General features: G+C 39.3%; 1 protein-coding gene across 2 annotated transcripts in view; it reads right to left on the bottom strand.

The window, feature by feature from the left end:
- Positions 1-23089, bottom strand: part of LOC128702379 (whirlin) — a 1352782-nt gene that overhangs the window by 235060 nt on the left and 1094633 nt on the right. For both annotated transcript variants that reach the window (XM_070099896.1, XM_070099897.1), the window contains exon 8: positions 6181-6276. In XM_070099896.1, the coding sequence (XP_069955997.1) occupies positions 6181-6276 (96 nt within the window). The remainder of the gene's footprint in view (positions 1-6180; positions 6277-23089) is intronic.

Genomic DNA, 23089 nt, shown 5'->3' with positions numbered 1-23089 from the left:
AGAAGAAAAGATTTATAAGGCTGAGATTTCACCTCATTTATGACGTCACCATCGACTCGATCCACCGGGCGTGGGAGTGTAGTGAAGATCTGGTCAGAAGACTTGTCAAATAAGTTTTTTTTTTACGTTTGACTAGCCAGGCATAGCTTAAAATCCTTGCAAATTCTATTTATTATAAGCGAAATAAATTTATATAACCCTAAACTAATATTCATATTGAAATCAGTACTATTTCTGATGAAATTTAATTCAGTTATATTTCTTTCAACCATGTACTTGCTTAATACGATTTTCTCAGCCTCTGGAAAATTAATTGTATCGGTAAAATATCTCCCACGAATCAAAAGTATCAGATTCTTGTCCAGTTCTAATGCTATATTTACGTTGTTATAATTTTAGTTCAAGAATCTAATGCTTTGTTTACTCATGTGAAAGATTTTATCCACCCAATTGATTTTCCAAAGGCTGAGAAAGTTGTATCAAACAGGTCCATTCTTGAAATATACTTGAATCAAGTTTTATAAAAAAAAAATTATTGATTTCAATATGAATATTAGTTCAGGGATATATAAATTAGATTCATCTGTAATAAACATAATTTGCGAGAAATTTAAGTTATGCCTGAGACATGTGACCTGACCAGATCTTCATTCACTCCCACGCTCGGTGGGACGAGTCCTGAGGTCATATTCGAGGTAAAATCTCTTTTTTTTTTTTTTAGCTAAAATTCATAGATTTTCTCACTTTTAATCAGAATTACTGCTGCAATTGAATTTTATGCTAAAAGCTAAATTATGAGATTTTTGTAATGTACTTTGTCAGTGCATATTTTAACTAAAAAATGAATGTTTTTCAAGAAATGCTAAGTCTTCTGCTCTCTTGTTAGTTTTACTATTCATTGATAATGAGATAAATCACGAAAGCACTTGGAAATTCACTATTTTTTCACTGTGGATATTTTGCACACACACACACACACACACACACACACACACACAAGTGTGTGTGTGTGTTTGGTGCCGAATAGGTAAAACTTGCGATTCTGGCTTAAATAGCAACGCTCTTCTTGCAAGGAAAAAATTGTGTATGAAATAACTTCGCAAAAATCACTGAACTTAACGAAAAAATATATTTCATTGTGTTTGTTTATTAAATTGTAAACTTATCTAAAATACATCTATTTACATTAGGCTAAGTTAAATTGCGCTTGTTATAATAAGGATAGGTAAGTTTTCTAAAGTTCTTTTGGTACAGAATTTTTAATTTTTAAATTATCATAAATTAAAAAAATATATATATCTTTAAACGTATAAGAGAAAATTTATAAAATGACTTATTTTAAATGAGTTCTTGCTAATTACTCAATTTAACTTATTCGGCGGAGTTTATAATCTTCAGCTCTAGGTCTTTAACATGTCTCCATGCGTAATTAGGAGCTATGCAATGTTGCAAGAGTAGTAACAATAACACTGAGGGGAAGTTTTCTCAGACGAATGGTAGCGTGTTGACTGGTGCCACAGCGCTACCATACTCTGAAAAATTTACCCTATTTCTCCTGTTGCTGCCCTTGCAACATTACACAGCTCCTGATGACGAGCTGAGAAGTGTGAAAGTACTTGAGCTAAAGACTTCCACCCCTCCCCCTGGCTTGTATTGCGTATATATATATATATATATATATATATATATATATATATATATATATATATATGTCGTGCCGAATAGGCAGAACTTGCGATCTTGGCTTAAATAGCAACGCTCATTTTGCCAAATAGAATAAGTGAAAATTTGTGTATGCAATAATTTCTCCAAAATCATTCTGAGCCTAACGAAAAAAATATATTTCACTGTGTTTGTTAAGTATTAAATTACTGTAAACAAATCTAAAATATAGTTAGTTGGGTTAGGCTAAAATAAATTGCTTTTGTTATAATAAGGTTAGGCAAGTTTTCTAAGATTCTTTTGGACCAAAATTAAATTTTTTTACATTAATATTAATGAAAAAAATATATCTTTAAATGTACAAGAGAAAATTTCAGAACGGACTTAATTTTAAATGAGTTCTTGCTAATTGACCAGTTTTACATATTCGGCACGACATTATACACATATATATATATATATATATATATATATATATATATATATATATATATATATATATATATATATGTGTGTGTGTGTGTGTGTGTGTGTGTGTGTGTGTGTGTGTGTGTGTGTGTGTGTGTGTGTGTGTGTGTGTGTGTGTGTTCCACTTGTGGGACCCACAGCCTCGGAGAAATGGATAAAAAGTCTTCAAGGAAGAATATTTAGATTTCTTCCTGAAGCCATTTGAATATTCCACTTCCCCTACCACCCCATCTTTTCATTCTTTTTTACCAATAGGTATGTTTTATTACACACACACACACACACACACACAGACACACATATATATATATATATATATATATATATATATATATATATATATATATATATATATATATATATATATATGTCGTGCCGAATATGCAAAACTGGTCAATTCGCAAGAACTCATTTAAAATTAAGTCCGTTCTGAAATTTTCTCTTATACATTTAAAGATATATTTTTTTCATTAATATTAATGTAAAAAAATTTAATTTTGCACCAAAAGAATCTTAGAAAACTTACTTAACCTTATTATAACAAGCGCAATTTATTTTAGCCTAACCCAACTAAATATATTTTAAATACGTTTACAATAATTTAGTACTAAACAAACACAATCAAATATATTTTTTTCGTTAGGTTCAGAATGATTTTGGCGAAATTATTGCATACACAAATTTTCACTTGTCCTATATGGCAAGATGAGCGTTGCTTTTTAAGCCAAGATCGCAAGTTCTGCCTATTCGGCACGACATATATATATATATATATATATATATATATATATATATATATATATATATATATATATATATATATATATATATATATATATGTCGTGCCGAATATGTAAAACTGGTCAATTAGCAAGAACTCGTTTAAAATTAAGTCCTTTCTGAAATTTTCTTTTATATGTTTAAAGATATACTTTTTTCATTAATGTTAATGTAAAAATTTATAATTTTGCACCAAAAGAATCTTAGAAAACTTACCTAACCTTATTATAACAAGAACAATTTATTTTAGTCTAACCCAACTAAATATATTTTAGATTTGTTTACAGTAATTTAATACTATACAAACACAGTGAAATATATTTTTTTCGTTAGGTTCAGAATGATTTTGGCGAAATTATTGCATACTCAAATTTTCACTTGTCCTATATGGCAAGATGAGCGTTGCTATTTAAGCCAAGATCGCAAGTTCTGCCTATTCGGCACGACATCCGTCTCCCAGCGAGGCAGCGTCTCGTGCCGAATAGGTAACACTGGTCAATTAACAAAAACTCCTTTTATTATTATTATTAAAGATTCACCGGTATTCTCCCGGCCCGGGCCTTTTCCAAGTGGTGGCCCGGCTTTGGCTCCCTCTTTAGGGAGTGTCTGAGACCTAAGTCTCCCATGGGAGGAGGCACAAGTACCTCCTCATCTTTGGGACCAACTGTCCCCAGGCCTAGCCACAAGCTAGGCCTCTCTGGTCTGCCATCCCCGCCTCAAGGGGGCTAATGGGAATGACAGTCTTATGAGCTAAAGGCTCGGACTCAGGCACCTACCCTACCCTAGAAGGGTTAGGCATGGTGTCGATTTGAAACTCCTTTGAAATTAAATCCTTTCTAAGGTTTTCTCTTATTCGTTTAAAGATATATTTTTTTTCATTTATGTTAATGTATAAATTAATAATTTTGTACGAGAAGAACCTTAGAAAATTTACCTAACCTTATTATAACAAGCGCAATTTAATTTAGTCTAATCCAACTAAATACATTTTAGATAAGTTTGTAATACTTTAATAATAAACAAATACAATGAAATATATATTTTCGTTAGGTTCATAATGATTTTTCCAAAATTATTGCATGCATAAATTTTCGCTTACCTTATTCGGCAAGAAGAGCGTTGCTATTTAAGCCAAGATCGCATGTTTTACCTATTCGGTATGACATTATATATATATATATATATATATATATATATATATATATATATATATATATATATATATATATATATATATATATATATATATATATATATATATATATATATATATATATATATATATATATATATATATATATATATATATATATATAATGTTGTGTTTAATATTAAATTATTGTAAACGAATCTAAAATATATTTAGTTGGGTTAGGCTAAAATAAATTGCTCTTGTTATAATAAGGTTAGGTAAGTTTTCTAAGATTCTTTTGGTGCAAAATTATAAATTTTTACATTAACATTAATGAAAAAAATATAACTTTAAACGTATAAAAGAAAAAATTTCAGAAAGGAATTAATTTTAAATGAGTTATTGCTAACTGACCAGTTTTACATATTCGACACGACATATATATATATATATATATATATATATATATATATATATATATATATATATATATATATATATATATATATATATATATATATATATATATATATGCAGAGGAATTTGGCTTGTTTGGTGACATATTTATATAATTATTACATTATTAATAAAGCATATATTAAAACCAACATTTAGCTAACTAGAGGGCCCCTTGCAGTGTTGCAGTCCTGCTCACTCACACACATGCATACTACTAAATCTAGCTCACCTAACCTTCACTACAACATCTGGATAATTCTTGTATGCGTTCAGAGGCTTTGTGCGAGAGTATATAGGTAGGCCTAGTGCTATATTTTAGCAACAAGGAACAGCCCAGAATCAACTCCAAGAATGACCCCTGTCACAGGCAGAGAGAGGTAGCAGCCGATAGTCCATATAACAACGCCAACAGCCTTCGTGTTTACATAGTTATACCGCTGAAGGACTTCGTATTGTGTGTTTTCTAGGGTATGTTTACACAGTACATGAGTTGCATAGTGTTGTGTTTTGGCTTTGAAAGACGTTGCTCAGTGTATAACACAGATACAACTATAGTACTCTAAAGTCAGCGTAAATCCCCTCATAACTGCTTCTTCACAACACCATTGGATCTGTAATGTTTGTCTCTGGCAAAGAGTTACAGCATTTATGCCTATAATATATATATATATATATATATATATATATATATATATATATATATATATATATATATATATATATATACATGCCTATTTATTTATATATATATATATATATATATATATATATATATATATATATATATATATATATATATGTTAGTCTTAAATATTCTAGGCCATATTTTTTTTTAATTTATCCATTTATCTTCTTTGTTATTTGCAACGTGAAAATTTGTATGATGTTTATGTGTAGCTTGAGACAAATTTCTAATGGGTTTCACGCCATATGCTTAATGCCCTAAATTAATAAGCTTATTCATTGTAGCAAACTGATTTGTAATAATGTGTAACATCCTTATGAATATAATTACATAATTTTTTTCCATTAATATTAAATTTTGCCACGTAACATAGTTTTTGCCATTTTCAATTGGTTTGCGAGGCAGCTGCTTGGGTCACCGCAAAGAAATAGTCGTATCTCTCATTTTTCACACATTGTTAGAGAACGAGACATCTATAAGCATCTCCTAGTGAGAGAAATTCATCATGTAAGTCACACCGTGGCTCAGAGAGACTGGTTGCCATGTTAATCACTACGACCAAGTGAGACGCGATGAGTGTTCGTTATACCACCCTACGCGAGAAGCAGCATCTTGCTACCTTTAATTAACTCACTACCGTGTCTTCATCTCGAACCAAGGCATGAGAGACATCGCATCGTGACCCTCTTCGGGATACTACCAAGAGTCTTTACACTAGAATGAGATTCGGAGAGGCATTTTTAATCGTCTCTCTTCATTTGCCAGAGAGACGCTTAATCTGATCTGTCTCTCAGCGTTGCAGTAAGAGGAGATACTAACGATCTGACGCCACAGCTGTGCTCTCGGTACACCACAGGGGCGAGAGACAAAGAGACATACACCACAAGTGTTGACTTTGCCACAGACACCGCCTGGTAGTGACCATGTCACACACACCGCCTGGTGTTGACTTTGTCACAGTTTGTGTGTGTGAGCCCTAGGTTCTCCTCCTCACCTTCTCCTGTACTCTGGCGCTGCGGAAGACGGCCGCGTCGAACTTCTCCTGGTCCTCAGGTCGCACCACCTCTCGCAGCTCCGTTAGCAGACTCATCTGCGGAGAAAGAGGCCTCGTCAGGAGGAAGGCCACGAGCAAAAGACTGGGAAAAGATAAGAGATGAAAGGCAAGATGGCTGGGCAAACTATTGACTGGGAGGATAACTTAGAGAACATTAAGTAGAAATATGCCTTTACCATGAAGGGAATAATTGGTTCAGGGAACTCTTGTAGAAGCATAATTCGTACAACTAATGCAACTTAATGGTTATAATTATAACCATAATTTTTAAAAGGGGTAGACCAGTAGCGAGTGGAAGGTCTCGGTCAGATGACCAAAAATCTTCAGCTGCAGATCATATGGCACTTGTTCTGTTTCCTGACAAACCTTACCTAAATTAACATAACTCACACACCCATACTTTTCGCACACAAATCATAAAAGTTGACACATACATACATACGCGTCTGCCTTACTTTTAACAAACGGAGAATCGAGCCTTTCTAAATGACCCTCATGTGCTTGACACTTCATATAAACAAATAAAGCACAGATGTATTCCTGACATCTTAATGTATGCAGCTGTTATCACTAAACACAAAACATACTCAGATATGGTTGTGTTTAGTGATATGGTTGCCAGCCACAAATATGACTAAATTATATATATTGGAGTTTAAGCTCCCTTTCTGTGGACTCCTCTTACACTGACTTTCAAATATATGATTCACCTGATGAGACAGCCAAGACATGTTCTCAAAGGAATCAATTATAACTGGACTGTGTACAAGGAGTCTCAAGGCTATAATACACAGAGGATTCAACAGAATTAATGGGACGAGAGAGAGACAGAGACAGAGACAGGCAGACAGATAGACAGAGAGCATATATGGGAAAAAACAGACATCAGAGCACTTAAAAGTCAATACCGAGTCTAATGTGCAGAGAAAAACCGCCAACTACTCAAGGACTATCGTGTAATATCTAGGTGTCTGAGTTAATGATACAAATGCAAAAGCTCTCTCCACTTCCTCTGGCCACTGCCGTCACAAAAGGAAAAAAGATATACTATAAACAGCAGGAATCTATTGACTTTATATTACACCATCTTTTGAATGTATGTGAAGGTTTTAGTGCGTATTGCATGGATTTAATGAGTGAGAGATGTAGTGAGCAACACCTCGCAATACCCTATTGCCAGGGGTCCCCCCAACCTGCTGTCCTCGGGTCGCATGTGGCCCTTCTAAAAAATGATATGGTCCTCACATGAAATTATTAATTCACTTTTATGTAGGTTCCACACAGCAGTGTCAGCAATTACAAAATATTTAAAGCCATTTTACACCAAAACCTTATCGCCACCTTACAACCACCTGTCACTTCTGGTCGGTGCCGGTTTATCCTAGCAGCATATGGTAGCACGTCCTACACCGGGGTGATGTGTACATTGTTAGAATTGGTTCTATATACATATTTAAATTTCTATGTGTTAGAAACTAAATGAACACTCATGTTACTCGTGAATTTAAACGTTTGTGACTGTGTGGTTAGTGACAGTGACCATATATTCAGTACTGAATTAGGGCTAGCTATAAGTGTAATGTTAATATCCATCATTACGAAATTAGGTCTACCTTTAAATTTGGCTTTTCAAATTTGCCCTTCCATACTAAAAATTTGGAGACTACTGCGGCCTATAACATGGTGGTTATTATAATTTATTATCAAGTATTCTGACATGAATCAATTTGGTCTGACTCAGCAATCTTGACAGATAAATTTATGAGATAAATCAGAGATAAATGGTTTAGAGAAACGACAAGATTATTAGACACATACGCAACACTTTCGTATCCTTATAATAAAGATACCCAAGTGTTATATATGTAATAATATTGGTAGAATTACAGACAATACGTAGAAGTTCAACTAATCTGGCATTTTTTGTGTCTAATTTTTCATAATGAAGATGTAGATGTTGAAGGCTAGCAAATCCTTCCATTAGAAAAAGATGTTTGCATAAATGAGGAGAAATCAGAATGGGGGCACGTCACAAGCGGTGTTCCTCAGGGGTCAGTGTTGGGCCCGTTGTTGTTCACAATTTACATAAACGACATAGATGAGGGAATAAATAGCGACATGAGCAAATTTGCTGATGACACCAAAATAGGCCGTCCAGTTCATTCTAATGAGGACACTAGAGCACTCCAGGATGATTTGAATAGACTGATGCAATGGTCGGAAAAGTGGCAGATGCAGTTTAATATTGACATATGGAAAGTTCTAAATGTTGGACAGGTAAATAACCATGCCACATATAAACTAAGTAATGTAGATCTTAATACTACTGATTGCGTAAAAGATTTAGGAGTTCTGGTTAGCAGTAGCCTAAAACCAAGACAACAGTGCATTAGTGTTCGCAATAAAGCTAACAGAATTCTTGGCTTCATATCTAGAAGTATAAATAATAGAAGTCCTCAGGTTGTTCTTTAACTCTATATATCCTTGGTTAGGCCTCATTTAGACTATGCTGCTCAGTTCTGGTCACCGTATTACAGAATGGATATAAATGCTCTGGAAAACGTACAGAGGATGACAAAGATGGTCCCATGTATCAGAAATCTTCCCTATGAGGATAGACTAAGGGCCCTGAATCTGCACTCTCTCGAAAGGCGTAGAATTAGGGGGGATATGAACGAGGTGTATAAATGGAAAACAGGAATAAATAAAGGGGATGTAAATAGCGTGCTGAAAATTTCCAGCCAAGACAGGACTCGCAGCAATGGTTTCAAGTTGGAAAAATTCAGATTCAGGAAGGATACAGGAAAGCACTGGTTTGGTAAGAGTCGTGGATGAGTGGAACAAACTCCCGAGTACAGTTATTGAGGCTAAAACGTTGTGTAGTTTTAAAAATAGGTTAGATAAATACATGAGTGGGTGTGGGTGGGTGTGAGTTAGACCTGACTAGCTTGTGCTGCTGGGTCTGGTGCCGTGCTCCTTCCTTGAGTGGAGGTGACCAGACTGTTTAGGTCACTGGACTAATCCGGGGGCGGGGGGTCATTGGACTTTTCCGAGGGGGGGGGGGTGATCATGGACCTGCTCCGCTTGGGTCATTAGGCCTCTTGCAGTGTTCCTTCTTTCTTATGTTCTTAATTGAGTTGCAAGTGTTTCCCCAGCTGGTTCCTCAATGACTGTATTGTCTAGTCTCTGAAAACATTAGCAGTAGTTTATTTCAACTTCCTATAATTTTGTTTGCAAGAAATTCTTTGCATACATTTGTCTTGCATCTTCTTCCTTGCAGTTTCAATGTTTCAAGTTACTGACTCGTTCAGTACTTCGAACAGCTTTTCTGAGTACATCAATACCATTCAGTATCTTAAAGATTTGAAAGAAATCCTTTCTCAATCTCCACTATTTTCCTAAAAGGAAAGTAGTGGAGATCCCCGAGTCTTCATTCATAATGTTCGAGTCTAGTAGCTCTTTCAATTAGCCTCTCCAGTATATCTTCGTCTTGTGTATAGTTTGGAAAATAAAACAGGATGGCATATTCCAGGTATCTTAAAAGTGCATTGGAGAGAGGATATTTGGTACTGGTATGTTTTTGTCAAGTTGTGTAGTTATGAAACCTGGTATTTTGATAGTTTTGTTGCTCACATATAGGCTATGATCATACCTTTGCTTGTTACTCCAAGGTCTTTTTTTTCCCTTTTCTCGCTTAATTTGTAGCTAAACGTTTTGCGTTCATTCTTGAGTGTGATTTGAGCCATTTCAGAAAATTATGCATCAGTATACACTCGAACGTAAAACTGAGACAATTATTTCATATATGATCAATAAATACCAAAATATTTCTTGAAATTAAAATCAGAAATTGTGGCCGATTATCCCAGATTTGCATATTATAAAGCCGTTATTACTATTCTGTTTCTTAACCAAAATTGCGTTACAGAGTTCAGATTTAGGCTGTATTTTGGGCCTCTGTAAGCTTTCAACTAGTGGTTACTGAAAGCATTGCGCTGCATAATATAGCTCACAAAGGTGCGGAAAGTGAGGTGAGAAGAGAGACAGGTAGAGTGTTCTAAACACACACACACACACACACACACACACACACACACACACACACACACACACACACACACACACACACAGGTACTATAAAGCTCGTGGAGCAGGGAATGGACCTAGTAGCGACCAGCGAAGATGCAGGGCCAGGAGCTGTTATTCGACCCCTGAAACCACAAACAGGTGAGTTTGAGCACTCACCCCAGAACACACTTATGCGAAGTGGGATTTCAAGTGCGTATCTAATGTCAGAGCGTTAATTAATTAACGGGTGAAATGTCAGTGAGCAGTAATATCAGCCATAGAAAATTTCGAAAAGACATTAGAGGACAGGAAATGGAAAAGAAAAAAACGATAATGGAGAAGATTCTTTTTGTTGCATTCATTCTGCTGAAAGAATATGACGAGAGAAAGGGGTAATAAAAATGCCCAAGGAGAGGCTGAGTGTTTGGTGAAGTTCATCTAAGAGAAATGATACACCTCAAAGAGATTATAACACCTCAAAGGAATTTCCAAATCAGAAGTTTCTACAACAGCGAAATATAGGATTTCATCAGTCACCTATCCTGGAAATATGTGTCTTGAGGTAACTGATCCAGGCACTGACAGATAAACATGCGTTCTGTTGTGGTTTACTCCTAAAGGCAGAGGTGGAGGCAATATTTGGTGCACACATTTCTAGCAATCACTCCACAAAGAATACGGACTAATATTAACGCACTGTAGAATAGGAACGCATATATGTGGACACAACTATACCTGAACTCGCTTTTATTTACAGACATTAATAGGCTCGTACAAAAAAAAAGACAAACACTCAAATACACACACACAAATGGCAAAGTTATTAAGTTAAGGGAAAGACAAAAATGGCCGTCGACGGAGTACAGGCTTGGGGGACGGGGACTGAAGTCTGCAAGTCTTTGCTACCCGTCCCCGCACAGCACATAAATAACTGCTGCAGCAAATGCTCGTCTGGCAAATCTAAGAACAGCTTTGCAGCATTTGAGTAAGGAGTCATCCACGACACTGTACACCCTGAAATAAGATCACAGTAAACAGGCGATTTCGCAATAATCAGAAACAACCACAGGTGAAAGAATTGTGAACAGGAACAGAATATTTGAGAGATGGGAAACAAGATCATGAAGGCACAGTTGGAATTTGAAGACTCAGATGAGTCACAGGAACGTTAGGAAGTATTTGTTCAACTTTAATATAGTCAGGAAGTGGAATGACGTTGAGAGTAAAGTTGTAGTGGCAGGAGCCATCAATAGCTTTAAAAATAAGTACGATAAGGCTCTCTGAGCCAGGAGTGTGTGAGCCTAATAGCGTCCAGTGAAGAGGCGGGGCCAGGAACTGAGACTCGACCCTTGCAACCACATACAGGCGAGTACATATAGACGAGTACACACACAATCACAGACTAACTTTATAATGATGACAATTTAACCTTCCAGATAAAAGACGAACCACTCAGAAGTTCAATCAGGAATTCACAAATACAGTTACATAGATTATCATGCATAGCAGCATATGTGTAGAGAATTTAGGATAACCCAAAAAAGTCAGTGACTTATTTCCATTGGGAAATAAATTTATGCTTCGTCAGGGTTTGACCTCTGAAGATTTATTGCACAATAAATCAAAATTCTGTCGAGAAAATTTTCGTGTTTCGCATTCATAATTATTATTATAATCAAAAAGAAGCGCTAAGCCACAAGGACTATACAGTTCGCATTCATAAGAAAAAAAAAAAAAAAAAAAAAAAAACGTAATGTTGCTTGGGACAGTTATGACCACCATGAACTTGCATCTGTTTTCTGAAATGCTCTTCTGTCTGATACTTAAACGTCCTTCAGATAAGAATTCACTGTATCCTTAAAAGATAACTAATTACATCGTACAGATTAACTGCATTAGAGTGCACTTATCAGCTAGAGTGAATCCTGTAGTTATAGAAAAAAAGTGAATCCAAACAGATAAAGTGTATTCAATAGATGAAGATAATGTATGTCCCACAGAAAAAGATAATATACCAGAGCTAAAGATAAAAAAAAATGTGTTTAAGAGGTTACCTGGAGGTTATTCCGGGGATCAACACCCCCGCGGCCCGGTCCATGACCAGGCCTCCCGATGGATCAGGGCCTGATCAACTAGGCTGTTACTGCTGGCCGCACGCAGTCCGACGTACGAGCCACAGCCCGGCTGATCCGGCACTGACTTTAGGTATCTGTCCAGCTCTCTCTTGAAGGCAGCCAGGGGTTTATTGGCAATTCCCCTAATGCTTGATGGGAGGCTGTTGAACAGTTTTGGGCCCCGGACACTTATGGTGTTTTCTCTTAGTGTACCAATGGCGCCCCTACTTTTTATTGGCGGCATTTTGCATCGCCTGCCCAGAATTAATTTTTTTAAGGTTATAGATTGAATTATTATTATAATCACAGGTATGTGATAAACTTACACAAATAACCCGCACATAGAAGAGAGGAGCTTACGACGACGTTTCAGTCCGACTTGGACCATTTACAAAGTCACACTAACCAGAAGTGGAGCAGGACGGCTATATATAGGCAGGAAGAGGTAGTGGTGGTAGTAGTAGTAGTAGTAGTAGTAGCAGTAGTAGTAGTAGTAGTAGTAGTGGTAGTAGTAATAGTAGTAGTAGTAGTAGTGGTGGTAGTAGTAGTAGTAGTACTGGTAGTAGTGGTAGTAGTGGTAGTAGTAGTAGTAGTAGTAGCAGTAGTAGTAGTAGTAGTAGTGGTAGTAGTGGTAGTAGTGGTAGTAGTAGTAGTGGTAGTAGTAGTAGTAGTGGTAATAGTAGTAGTAGTGGTAGTAGTAGTAGTAGTAGTGGTAGTAGTAGTGGTAGTGGTAGTGGTGGTGGTAGTAGTAGTAGTAGTAGTAGTGGTAGTAGTAGTAGTAGTGGTAGTAGTAGTAGTAGTAGTAGTGGTAGTAGTAGTAGTAGTAGTAGTAGTAGTAGTGGTAGTAGTAGTAGTAGTGGTAGTAGTAGTGGTAGTAGTAGTAGTGGTGGTGGTGGTAATAGTAGTAGTAGTAGTAGTAGTAGTAGTAGTAGTAGTAGTAGTAGTAGTAGTAGTAGTAGTAGTAGTGGTAGTAGTAGTACACACACACACACACACAGTCATCAACACATCTATCAATACAGGGCGACTACCTGAGGTATGTAAAATAGCAAATGTAATCCCAATTTTTAAAAAAATGAGATAGACACAAATCATTAAACTACAGACCAGTGTCACTGATATGTATAGTATACAAAGTCATGGAGAAGATTATCAGGAGGAAATTGGTGGAGCATCTAGAAAGAACTGAGCTATTCAACAACAACCAGTACGGTTCCAGGGACGGGAAATCCTGTGTCACAAAACTATTGTAGTTCTATGATAGGGTGACAGCAGTAAGACAAGAAAAAGAGAGGAGGGGGTAGATTTTCGTTTTCTTGGACTGTAAGAAGGTTTCTGACACAGTTCCATACAAGAGGTTAGTGCAAATGCTGGAGGACCAGGCAGGTATAATAGGTAAGGCAATTAATAAAGGAATACTTTCGGGAAAACATAAGCAAGTCCTGGTACACGACGAGGTGTCAGAGTGGGCGTCTGTGACGAGCGGGGTTCCACAGGGGTTAGTCCTAAGAAAGGTGCTGTTTCTGGTATATGTTAATGACATGACGGAAGGAATGGACTCAGAAGAGTCCCTGTTTGCAGATGATGTGAAGTTAATGAGAAGAATTCAATCGGATGAAGACCAGTCAGAACTACAAAGGGATCTGCACAGGTTGCAAACATAGTCCGGAAACTGGCTTCTGTAGTTCAACCTCACCAAGTACAGTCAGGAAGATTGTTGAAAGGAGCAGAAGACTGCAGACGGAATACAATCTAGAGGGAGAGAGACTACAAACGTTACTCAAGGAAAATGATCTTGGGGTGAGTATAACACCGGGCACATCTCCTGAAGCGCACATCAGCCAAATAACTGCTGCAGCACACGGGCGCCCTAGCAAACCTAAGAACAGCATTCCGACATCTTAATAAGGAATCGTTCAGGACCCTGTACACCGTGTATATCAGGCTAATATTGGAGTATGCATCACCAGTTTGGAGCCCACATCTAGCCAAGCACTTAAGGAATGTAGACAAAGTGCAAAGGCTTGCATGTCCTACGAGGAAAGGTTTAGGTAAATCGCCGTGACGACACAGGGCAAGAGAGATGGGGGACATACCCAGGCCTGCCTAGCTTTCACTTGGCGACCAGGCATCCAGGGGTCAACAACACTCCACTTCACTCTCTCTCGCGGGCATGGCCCTCTGGGTCGACCCACGGCACTTGAACATACTGCCTGTGTATCTTGAACCTAAATAAAGTAAGAAGCCTCCGAAGAGTATCACTGATCACCGCTTGATTACCCACGTAATCTTTCAGTTATATATTGGTGGAAGCAGCGGTCGCATCAAGTTGTGTTTGACTGGAGAGGAAGGAAGAAGCATGAAGATGTTGACGATTTCATTACCCCATACAACAAGCATACGTCTCTCTACGAGTTGTCCTGAAGTAGTGCCTGAAAGTTTCGTTATTCAGACACAAATCAGCAGGATCCAAGCAGAAATTTGCCGAATTTCTTTGACAAATATTCGTGGCATCACCTGTATGTTCTGCTGTTGTTGTTCAGCTCAGCACAGATATTTCAGCAAGTCAACAGTGAGTTGTGCTGTGGGTATGTGGGGTGCGGAGGACGCAGCCGGATCCTCCCTCACTATACACTACCCACATTCATCTCACTACCATTTATTTACTTATTATTATTTGGACATGATACATAGCTGTACAAAAGAAATACAGTGGTTGAGTGTACATGCCAAAAGCCCCTTGTATGCAGAGCATTGTGGGCAGGCTTAAAATTAACTTAAGATTAACTAAGCAATGATATATTCATTGGTAAAAAAAAAAAAATACAGTAAACAAATTACAACATGAAGTACAAATGAGTATTTCAAATAAGAGGCTTTATAGTTGTACAAATTTGTAGCATATTTGATGAGTTACTAAGCATTCAAGAGAATGGAGTATACTATTAGGTAATGTAATCTATCAAACACTACTAGGCTACTCACTCTCCCTTCGCTGTTTTTTTATGAATTCAATGTGAATTTTTTGCCAGAGCTGTGTATCCGAGTGCCCGAGGTGACTCGAAGCCACGTGGATCACGAAGCCACGTGTGGATATAGCCACGTGGATCTATAAGCCACATGGAGAGAGCCACGTGAGTTACCAAAGCCTCATACTGTTGTCTGCTGCCTGGCATCACCCGTTATGTCACCATGCTGCCCGCATCACTTCCCTGTGTGATGAATGGTTTGAAAAACACCACTGCTGCCCGCATCACTACAAAGAGGAAGGCATCCCTGACATCATGATGCTGCTCCACGTCACCATGGATGTCTCCCCGACATCACTTCGCGACGTTACCCACGATGCTGCCCGACGTCACTCCAGGACGTCACTCAGGATGTCTGCCTGACGTCACCTCGCGAGGTCACCCAGGACGTCTTCCCGACATCAACCAGGACGTCTGCCCGACGTCACCTTGGAGGTCTGCCTGATGTTACCTCGCGATGTCACTCCACATCCCTCACGACATTACGCCTGACATCACTACATGTCACATCGATAGGTTATAGTTTCACAGTGAGCAATTTGTATTTAGTATTGTAGACACGATGGAGAGGTATGTCACGTGTTAATACCTCTCAGTCAGTGTTCCTTACTAGTGTTCTCACGTGTTCGTGAATGCCTTTGTATCGATTTTTGCACAGAAAAACATCATTTGCTAGTGAAAGCCATGTTGTAACCACATGTGCAGTGCAGGTGTGTGCAGTTTTCCGTGTGACCCTGTATGTGGTCTGCGGCCAGACGTGTGCGTAGATCACAGTGTGGTTTGAGCCCAGACCATCGGTAACACCCTAGTGTTACATGTCACCCCGCATTCTGACCATTGACAGCTGACATTAGTCATTCCAGGCATCAGTTTATGAGAGTCTAAGCCCCCTTGTGCTGAAAGCTCTTATGCTCACAGCTGGTAGAAGCCATGCCTGAGTCGTACCTATTACGATTCCCAGTTGAGATTCATTTCACTCCACCTCCTGACCGTCAGAATGTAGTTGTGTGTAGAAAACCAGTCTGAGGACACTTAGACTAACCTCTGCTATGATTCCAACTCCGTCAAGGGAATGACACCGTCAAGACACAGTAGCCCTATCGGCAGACGACTATCTGACTCGTGTCAGAGCGTCCGTGAGCAGCCTGCACAAAGTATGATGTCATTTTGACTGCTAGCCCACTCACTCCAGTTAAGGTGTATGCTGCTACGATTCCCAGATATTTCGTCTGAGTCATCCCTGACACAACTCACTCCACACTCGCCGGCAGTGACAGCGACAGTACCATTCGAGAAGTGTCCTCCTGAGTTGCTTGCCAGAAGTAGTCCTGCTCAGTTGCCAAGTACTGACGACGCATTACTCGAGGGCACCAGCAGAGTGTGCCCCAGGTTGAGTGAACCCTGCAGCGACTACTCCATGATGATTGCTTCACCATTCCAAAGGAGAAGCGATGTCTCCTGTGTTGTAGCATCTGTCCAAATGCAGGAAGGCATGCAGCGGCGCCCAGCAAGGCTTGGACCACAATGTTTAGCACACCCCACTTTTTTTTTTCTTCGCTCCCTATAGGAAGTTTTTTCCTCCATGTCCACATGTATATATATGTTTTATTTTTCGTTCTGTGGCCTGTTTCTGTGAGACAGAGATCGAGCTTTTTTTTTTTTTCAATCAAGCATGGTCGAGGACGACCATGAGTAGGTGGCCGAGCAAAATGCAAATAGTAAGCCTACATGGCTAATTTCCATAGTTTCCACCAGAGGGCAGGTCTCTGAGTGGGCATACCAAGGCCTACCTTGCTCTCACTTGGCGACCAGGCATCCTAGAGTCAACAACACTCCACTCCTCTCTCCTTCATGGGCATGGCCCTCTGGGTCGCCCTAGGGCACATAAACACACTATGTACCACAAACGCAAATAAAGTAAGAAGCATCTGAAGAGTATCGTTGATCACCACTAGAATACCCATGCAATCTTTTGATTATAGAAGTGGAATAGTTTGGGAAGTGATGTGGAGAAATTTCTCCAGGAGGGGGGTATCAGCCCCCTTCAGCCCCTTTCAGCCCTGAGGGGCCCAGCCCTCTCAGAAGGGGCAAGCATTTTGTTTACTGCTACAGCAAGTAATTGATCCCAGATGCAGTACGAGTATGCGACGTGGTCAAGCGACCGACACTCCTTACAAAGTCCAGTGTTGCAAAGTGTAGTTTAATAAAAGACAGTCCATCTCTTACCTTAGCAGGACAATTAAGGAAAATTCTGCTCCCACTTTATTACCATGGTAAAGATAGTGTACATTTTTGTCTATGCTTAAGACAGCAAGAATCAAACATTCTGCTTTGCTTTATGGAGGAAGTTTGGCAAGGAAGCAAAAGTACTAGGTCAGCTTTTCCTTTATGTTCGAGGGGCACTGGAGTGGTGTAGGACGCTGTGAGGTCAGATTACTTTTGACTCTACTGAGAGTCACACTGACGCCAGGATAACCAACAAAGAACACTGATCCGTGCATTAGTGTGAACAAAGTGTCTCACAAAACATGATAAACACCTACAGAGAAGTGTGATCAGCTTCTTTGATATGGTGTGAACAATTATTGATGAACAGTGTAACAACGAGTGTTGCGATCCAACAGAATGTAGTGCAACATTCTTCAAAGAACACTATTCTTCAATCAACTCATCGGATATCCGGGCATAACTACGGGTCAGATACATATACCCAGGAAAGTGTTCTAACTCGTGATGTACTACTATTGACTGTGCAGTTGAGTCTAAGTTACGAGTTAGTCACTTATCATAAACCCTGGTGATAAGCGGACTTTTGAGTCCACACAAGTATGTACGTCAGCCATTAGTGAATGAAATATGCTGACATAACACCCCCTAGGGGTAATTTATTAGCATACATAATATAATCTTTTTCAGGCTGTTAAGAAGTGGATGACAGCTTCTCAAGACCTCATCTGCAGGGGCGGCTGTGTGGACGATGAGCTGTCTTATCAGCTAAGTACTCCCTATATTTAATTTAACCTTAGCTGGTAAACTGTTTCTCGACAAGAATCATCTTAATTTTAAAAATAAAAAAATATTAGGAAGGAATCGGTATTAGCACTGGTATTGGCTTAAAATTATCGGTATCTTCTAAAATTTTGGTAGTGTCCCATCCCTACAAGCAACCCATGCAAAAGGAACAGTACAGAGTGCGACAGAGTTTCCTAATGGAGATGATTATGAGAAATGCTATAAGGAAAAGCACAACCCACAGAAGAGCAGGAGATGAAGATCAACACTCATGAGGCTTAGAAAGATTGCATCAGGACGTTCAAGACGTGTAATGTCAGTAGCTGCAGAGTCTTAGAGAATTTAAGATGTGAAGATCAACATCTTTATGCACGACAATTGGAATTAAACTCATTTCAACACTAAAAATATTTAAGCGGTAACACTGTGTTGTATCCACGTTTTACACTATAATGGATTCTGAAATATCAAATATCGTATACAATTTTTATAAACATTTTAAACCCGTGAATGCCATAATACAGCAAGATATTAAATATATTGTAAATATTTTTAGTATTCATTGAAATGGTCACATTTGAAATTTGTTGAAAATATAAACGCAATAAAAAGGTAGGTTTTCATTTAGCAGTATATGTATGTATATATATATATATATATATATATATATATATATATATATATATATAAACACTGATCTCTGGCTGAAGGAGACTCGAACCTACGAACCTTAGGACAAGGTACGCAGTGCTTTACCAATCTACCCACACTGGACAATACCTTGGCGTGTAGCATGAGCTACACGTTTTGATCCAAGGCAGCCAGCTTTCAGGGAGAAGGCTTACAGCTTTTCATCTCATCCCCTGCATGCATCAGCCTTACTAGAGATTTGAACAATGCAAGGAATTCGCGAGAGCATGCGAAATATACACAAACACTGATCTCTGGCTGAAGGAGACTCGAACCTACGAACCTTAGGACAAGGTACGCAGTGCTTTACCAATCTACCCACACTGGACAATACCTTGGCGTGTAGCATGAGCTACACGTTTTGATCCAAGGCAGCCAGCTTTCAGGGAGAAGGCTTACAGCTTTTCATCTCATCCCCTGCATGCATCAGCCTTACTAGAGATTTGAACAATGCAAGGAATTCGCGAGAGCATGCGAAATATACACAAACACTGATCTCTGGCTGAAGGAGACTCGAACCTACGAACCTTAGGACAAGGTACGCAGTGCTTTACCAATCTACCCACACTGGACAATACCTTGGCGTGTAGCATGAGCTACACGTTTTGATCCAAGGCAGCCAGCTTTCAGGGAGAAGGCTTACAGCTTTTCATCTCATCCCCTGCATGCATCAGCCTTACTAGAGATTTGAACAATGCAAGGAATTCGCGAGAGCATGCGAAATATACACAAACACTGATCTCTGGCTGAAGGAGACTCGAACCTACGAACCTTAGGACAAGGTACGCAGTGCTTTACCAATCTACCCACACTGGACAATACCTTGGCGTGTAGCATGAGCTACACGTTTTGATCCAAGGCAGCCAGCTTTCAGGGAGAAGGCTTACAGCTTTTCATCTCATCCCCTGCATGCATCAGCCTTACTAGAGATTTGAACAATGCAAGGAATTCGCGAGAGCATGCGAAATATACACAAACACTGATCTCTGGCTGAAGGAGACTCGAACCTACGAACCTTAGGACAAGGTACGCAGTGCTTTACCAATCTACCCACACTGGACAATACCTTGGCGTGTAGCATGAGCTACACGTTTTGATCCAAGGCAGCCAGCTTTCAGGGAGAAGGCTTACAGCTTTTCATCTCATCCCCTGCATGCATCAGCCTTACTAGAGATTTGAACAATGCAAGGAATTCGCGAGAGCATGCGAAATATACACAAACACTGATCTCTGGCTGAAGGAGACTCGAACCTACGAACCTTAGGACAAGGTACGCAGTGCTTTACCAATCTACCCACACTGGACAATACCTTGGCGTGTAGCATGAGCTACACGTTTTGATCCAAGGCAGCCAGCTTTCAGGGAGAAGGCTTACAGCTTTTCATCTCATCTCCTGCATGCATCAGCCTTACTAGAGATTTGAGCAATGCAAGGAATTCGCGAGAGCATGCGAAATATACACAAACACTGATCTCTGGCTGAAGGAGACTCGAACCTACGAACCTTAGGACAAGGTACGCAGTGCTTTACCAATCTACCCACACTGGACAATACCTTGGCGTGTAGCATGCGCTACACGTTTTGATCCAAGGCAGCCAGCTTTCAGGGAGAAGGCTTACAGCTTTTCATCTCATCCCCTGCATGCATCAGCCTTACTAGAGATTTGAACAATGCAAGGAATTCGCGAGAGCATGCGAAATATACACAAACACTGATCTCTGGCTGAAGGAGACTCGAACCTACGAACCTTAGGACAAGGTACGCAGTGCTTTACCAATCTACCCACACTGGACAATACCTTGGCGTGTAGCATGAGCTACACGTTTTGATCCAAGGCAGCCAGCTTTCAGGGAGAAGGCTTACAACTTTTCATCTCATCCCCTGCATGCATCAGCCTTACTAGAGATTTGAACAATGCAAGGAATTCGCGAGAGCATGCGAAATATACACAAACACTGATCTCTGGCTGAAGGAGACTCGAACCTACGAACCTTAGGACAAGGTACGCAGTGCTTTACCAATCTACCCACACTGGACAATACCTTGGCGTGTAGCATGAGCTACACGTTTTGATCCAAGGCAGCCAGCTTTCAGGGAGAAGGCTTACAGCTTTTCATCTCATCCCCTGCATGCATCAGCCTTACTAGAGATTTGAACAATGCAAGGAATTCGCGAGAGCATGCGAAATATACACAAACACTGATCTCTGACTGAAGGAGACTCGAACCTACGAACCTTAGGACAAGGTACGCAGTGCTTTACCAATCTACCCACACTGGACAATACCTTGGCGTGTAGCATGAGCTACACGTTTTGATCCAAGGCAGCCAGCTTTCAGGGAGAAGGCTTACAGCTTTTCATCTCATCCCCTGCATGCATCAGCCTTACTAGAGATTGGAACAATGCAAGGAATTCGCGGAGCATGCGAAATATACACAAACACTGATCTCTGGCTGAAGGAGACTCAAACCTACGAACCTTAGGACAAGGTACGCAGTGCTTTACCAATCTACCCACACTGGACAATACCTTGGCGTGTAGCATGAGCTACGCGTTTTGATCCAAGGCAGCCAGCTTTCAGGGAGAAGGCTTACAGCTTTTCATCTCATCCCCTGCATGCATCAGCCTTACTAGAGATTGGAACAATGCAAGGAATTCGCGGAGCATGCGAAATATACACAAACACTGATCTCTGGCTGAAGGAGACTCAAACCTACGAACCTTAGGACAAGGTACGCAGTGCTTTACCAATCTACCCACACTGGACAATACCTTGGCGTGTAGCATGAGCTACGCGTTTTGATCCAAGGCAGCCAGCTTTCAGGGAGAAGGCTTACAGCTTTTCATCTCATCCCCTGCATGCATCAGCCTTACTAGAGATTTGAACAATGCAAGGAATTCGCGAGAGCATGCGAAATATACACAAACACTGATCTCTGGCTGAAGGAGACTCGAACCTACGAACCTTAGGACAAGGTACGCAGTGCTTTACCAATCTACCCACACTGGACAATACCTTGGCGTGTAGCATGAGCTACACGTTTTGATCCAAGGCAGCCAGCTTTCAGGGAGAAGGCTTACAGCTTTTCATCTCATCCCCTGCATGCATCAGCCTTACTAGAGATTTGAACAATGCAAGGAATTCGCGAGAGCATGCGAAATATACACAAACACTGATCTCTGGCTGAAGGAGACTCGAACCTACGAACCTTAGGACAAGGTACGCAGTGCTTTACCAATCTACCCACACTGGACAATACCTTGGCGTGTAGCATGAGCTACACGTTTTGATGGTGTTTGTGTATATTTCGCATGCTCTCGCGAATTCCTTGCATTGTTCAAATCTCTAGTAAGGCTGATGCATGCAGGGGATGAGATGAAAAGCTGTAAGCCTTCTCCCTGAAAGCTGGCTGCCTTGGATCAAAACGTGTAGCTCATGCTACACGCCAAGGTATTGTCCAGTGTGGGTAGATTGGTAAAGCACTGCGTACCTTGTCCTAAGGTTCGTAGGTTCGAGTCTCCTTCAGCCAGAGATCAGTGTTTGTGTATATTTCGCATGCTCTCGCGAATTCCTTGCATATATATATATATATATATATATATATATATATATATATATATATATATATATATATATATATATATATATGTCGTGCCGAATATGTAAAACTGGTCAATTAGCAAGAACTCATTTAAAATTAAATCCTTTCTAAAATTTTCTCTTATACGTTTGAAGATATATTTTTTTCATTAATGATAATGTAAAATTTTTTAATTTTGCACCAAAAGAATCTTAGAAAACTTAGCTAACCTTATTATAACAAGAACAATTTATTTTAGCCTAACCCAACTAAATATATTTTAGATTTGTTTACAGTAATTTAACACTAAACAAACACAGTGAAATATATTTTTTTCGTTAGGTTCAGAATGATT

The sequence above is a fragment of the Cherax quadricarinatus genome, chromosome 70 (genome assembly GCF_038502225.1).
Source record: "Cherax quadricarinatus isolate ZL_2023a chromosome 70, ASM3850222v1, whole genome shotgun sequence".
In the NCBI taxonomy this organism is placed as follows: Eukaryota; Metazoa; Arthropoda; class Malacostraca; order Decapoda; family Parastacidae; genus Cherax; species Cherax quadricarinatus.
Note: the sequence above shows the minus strand (reverse complement) of the source record. Positions and strands in the feature narration are given on the sequence as shown.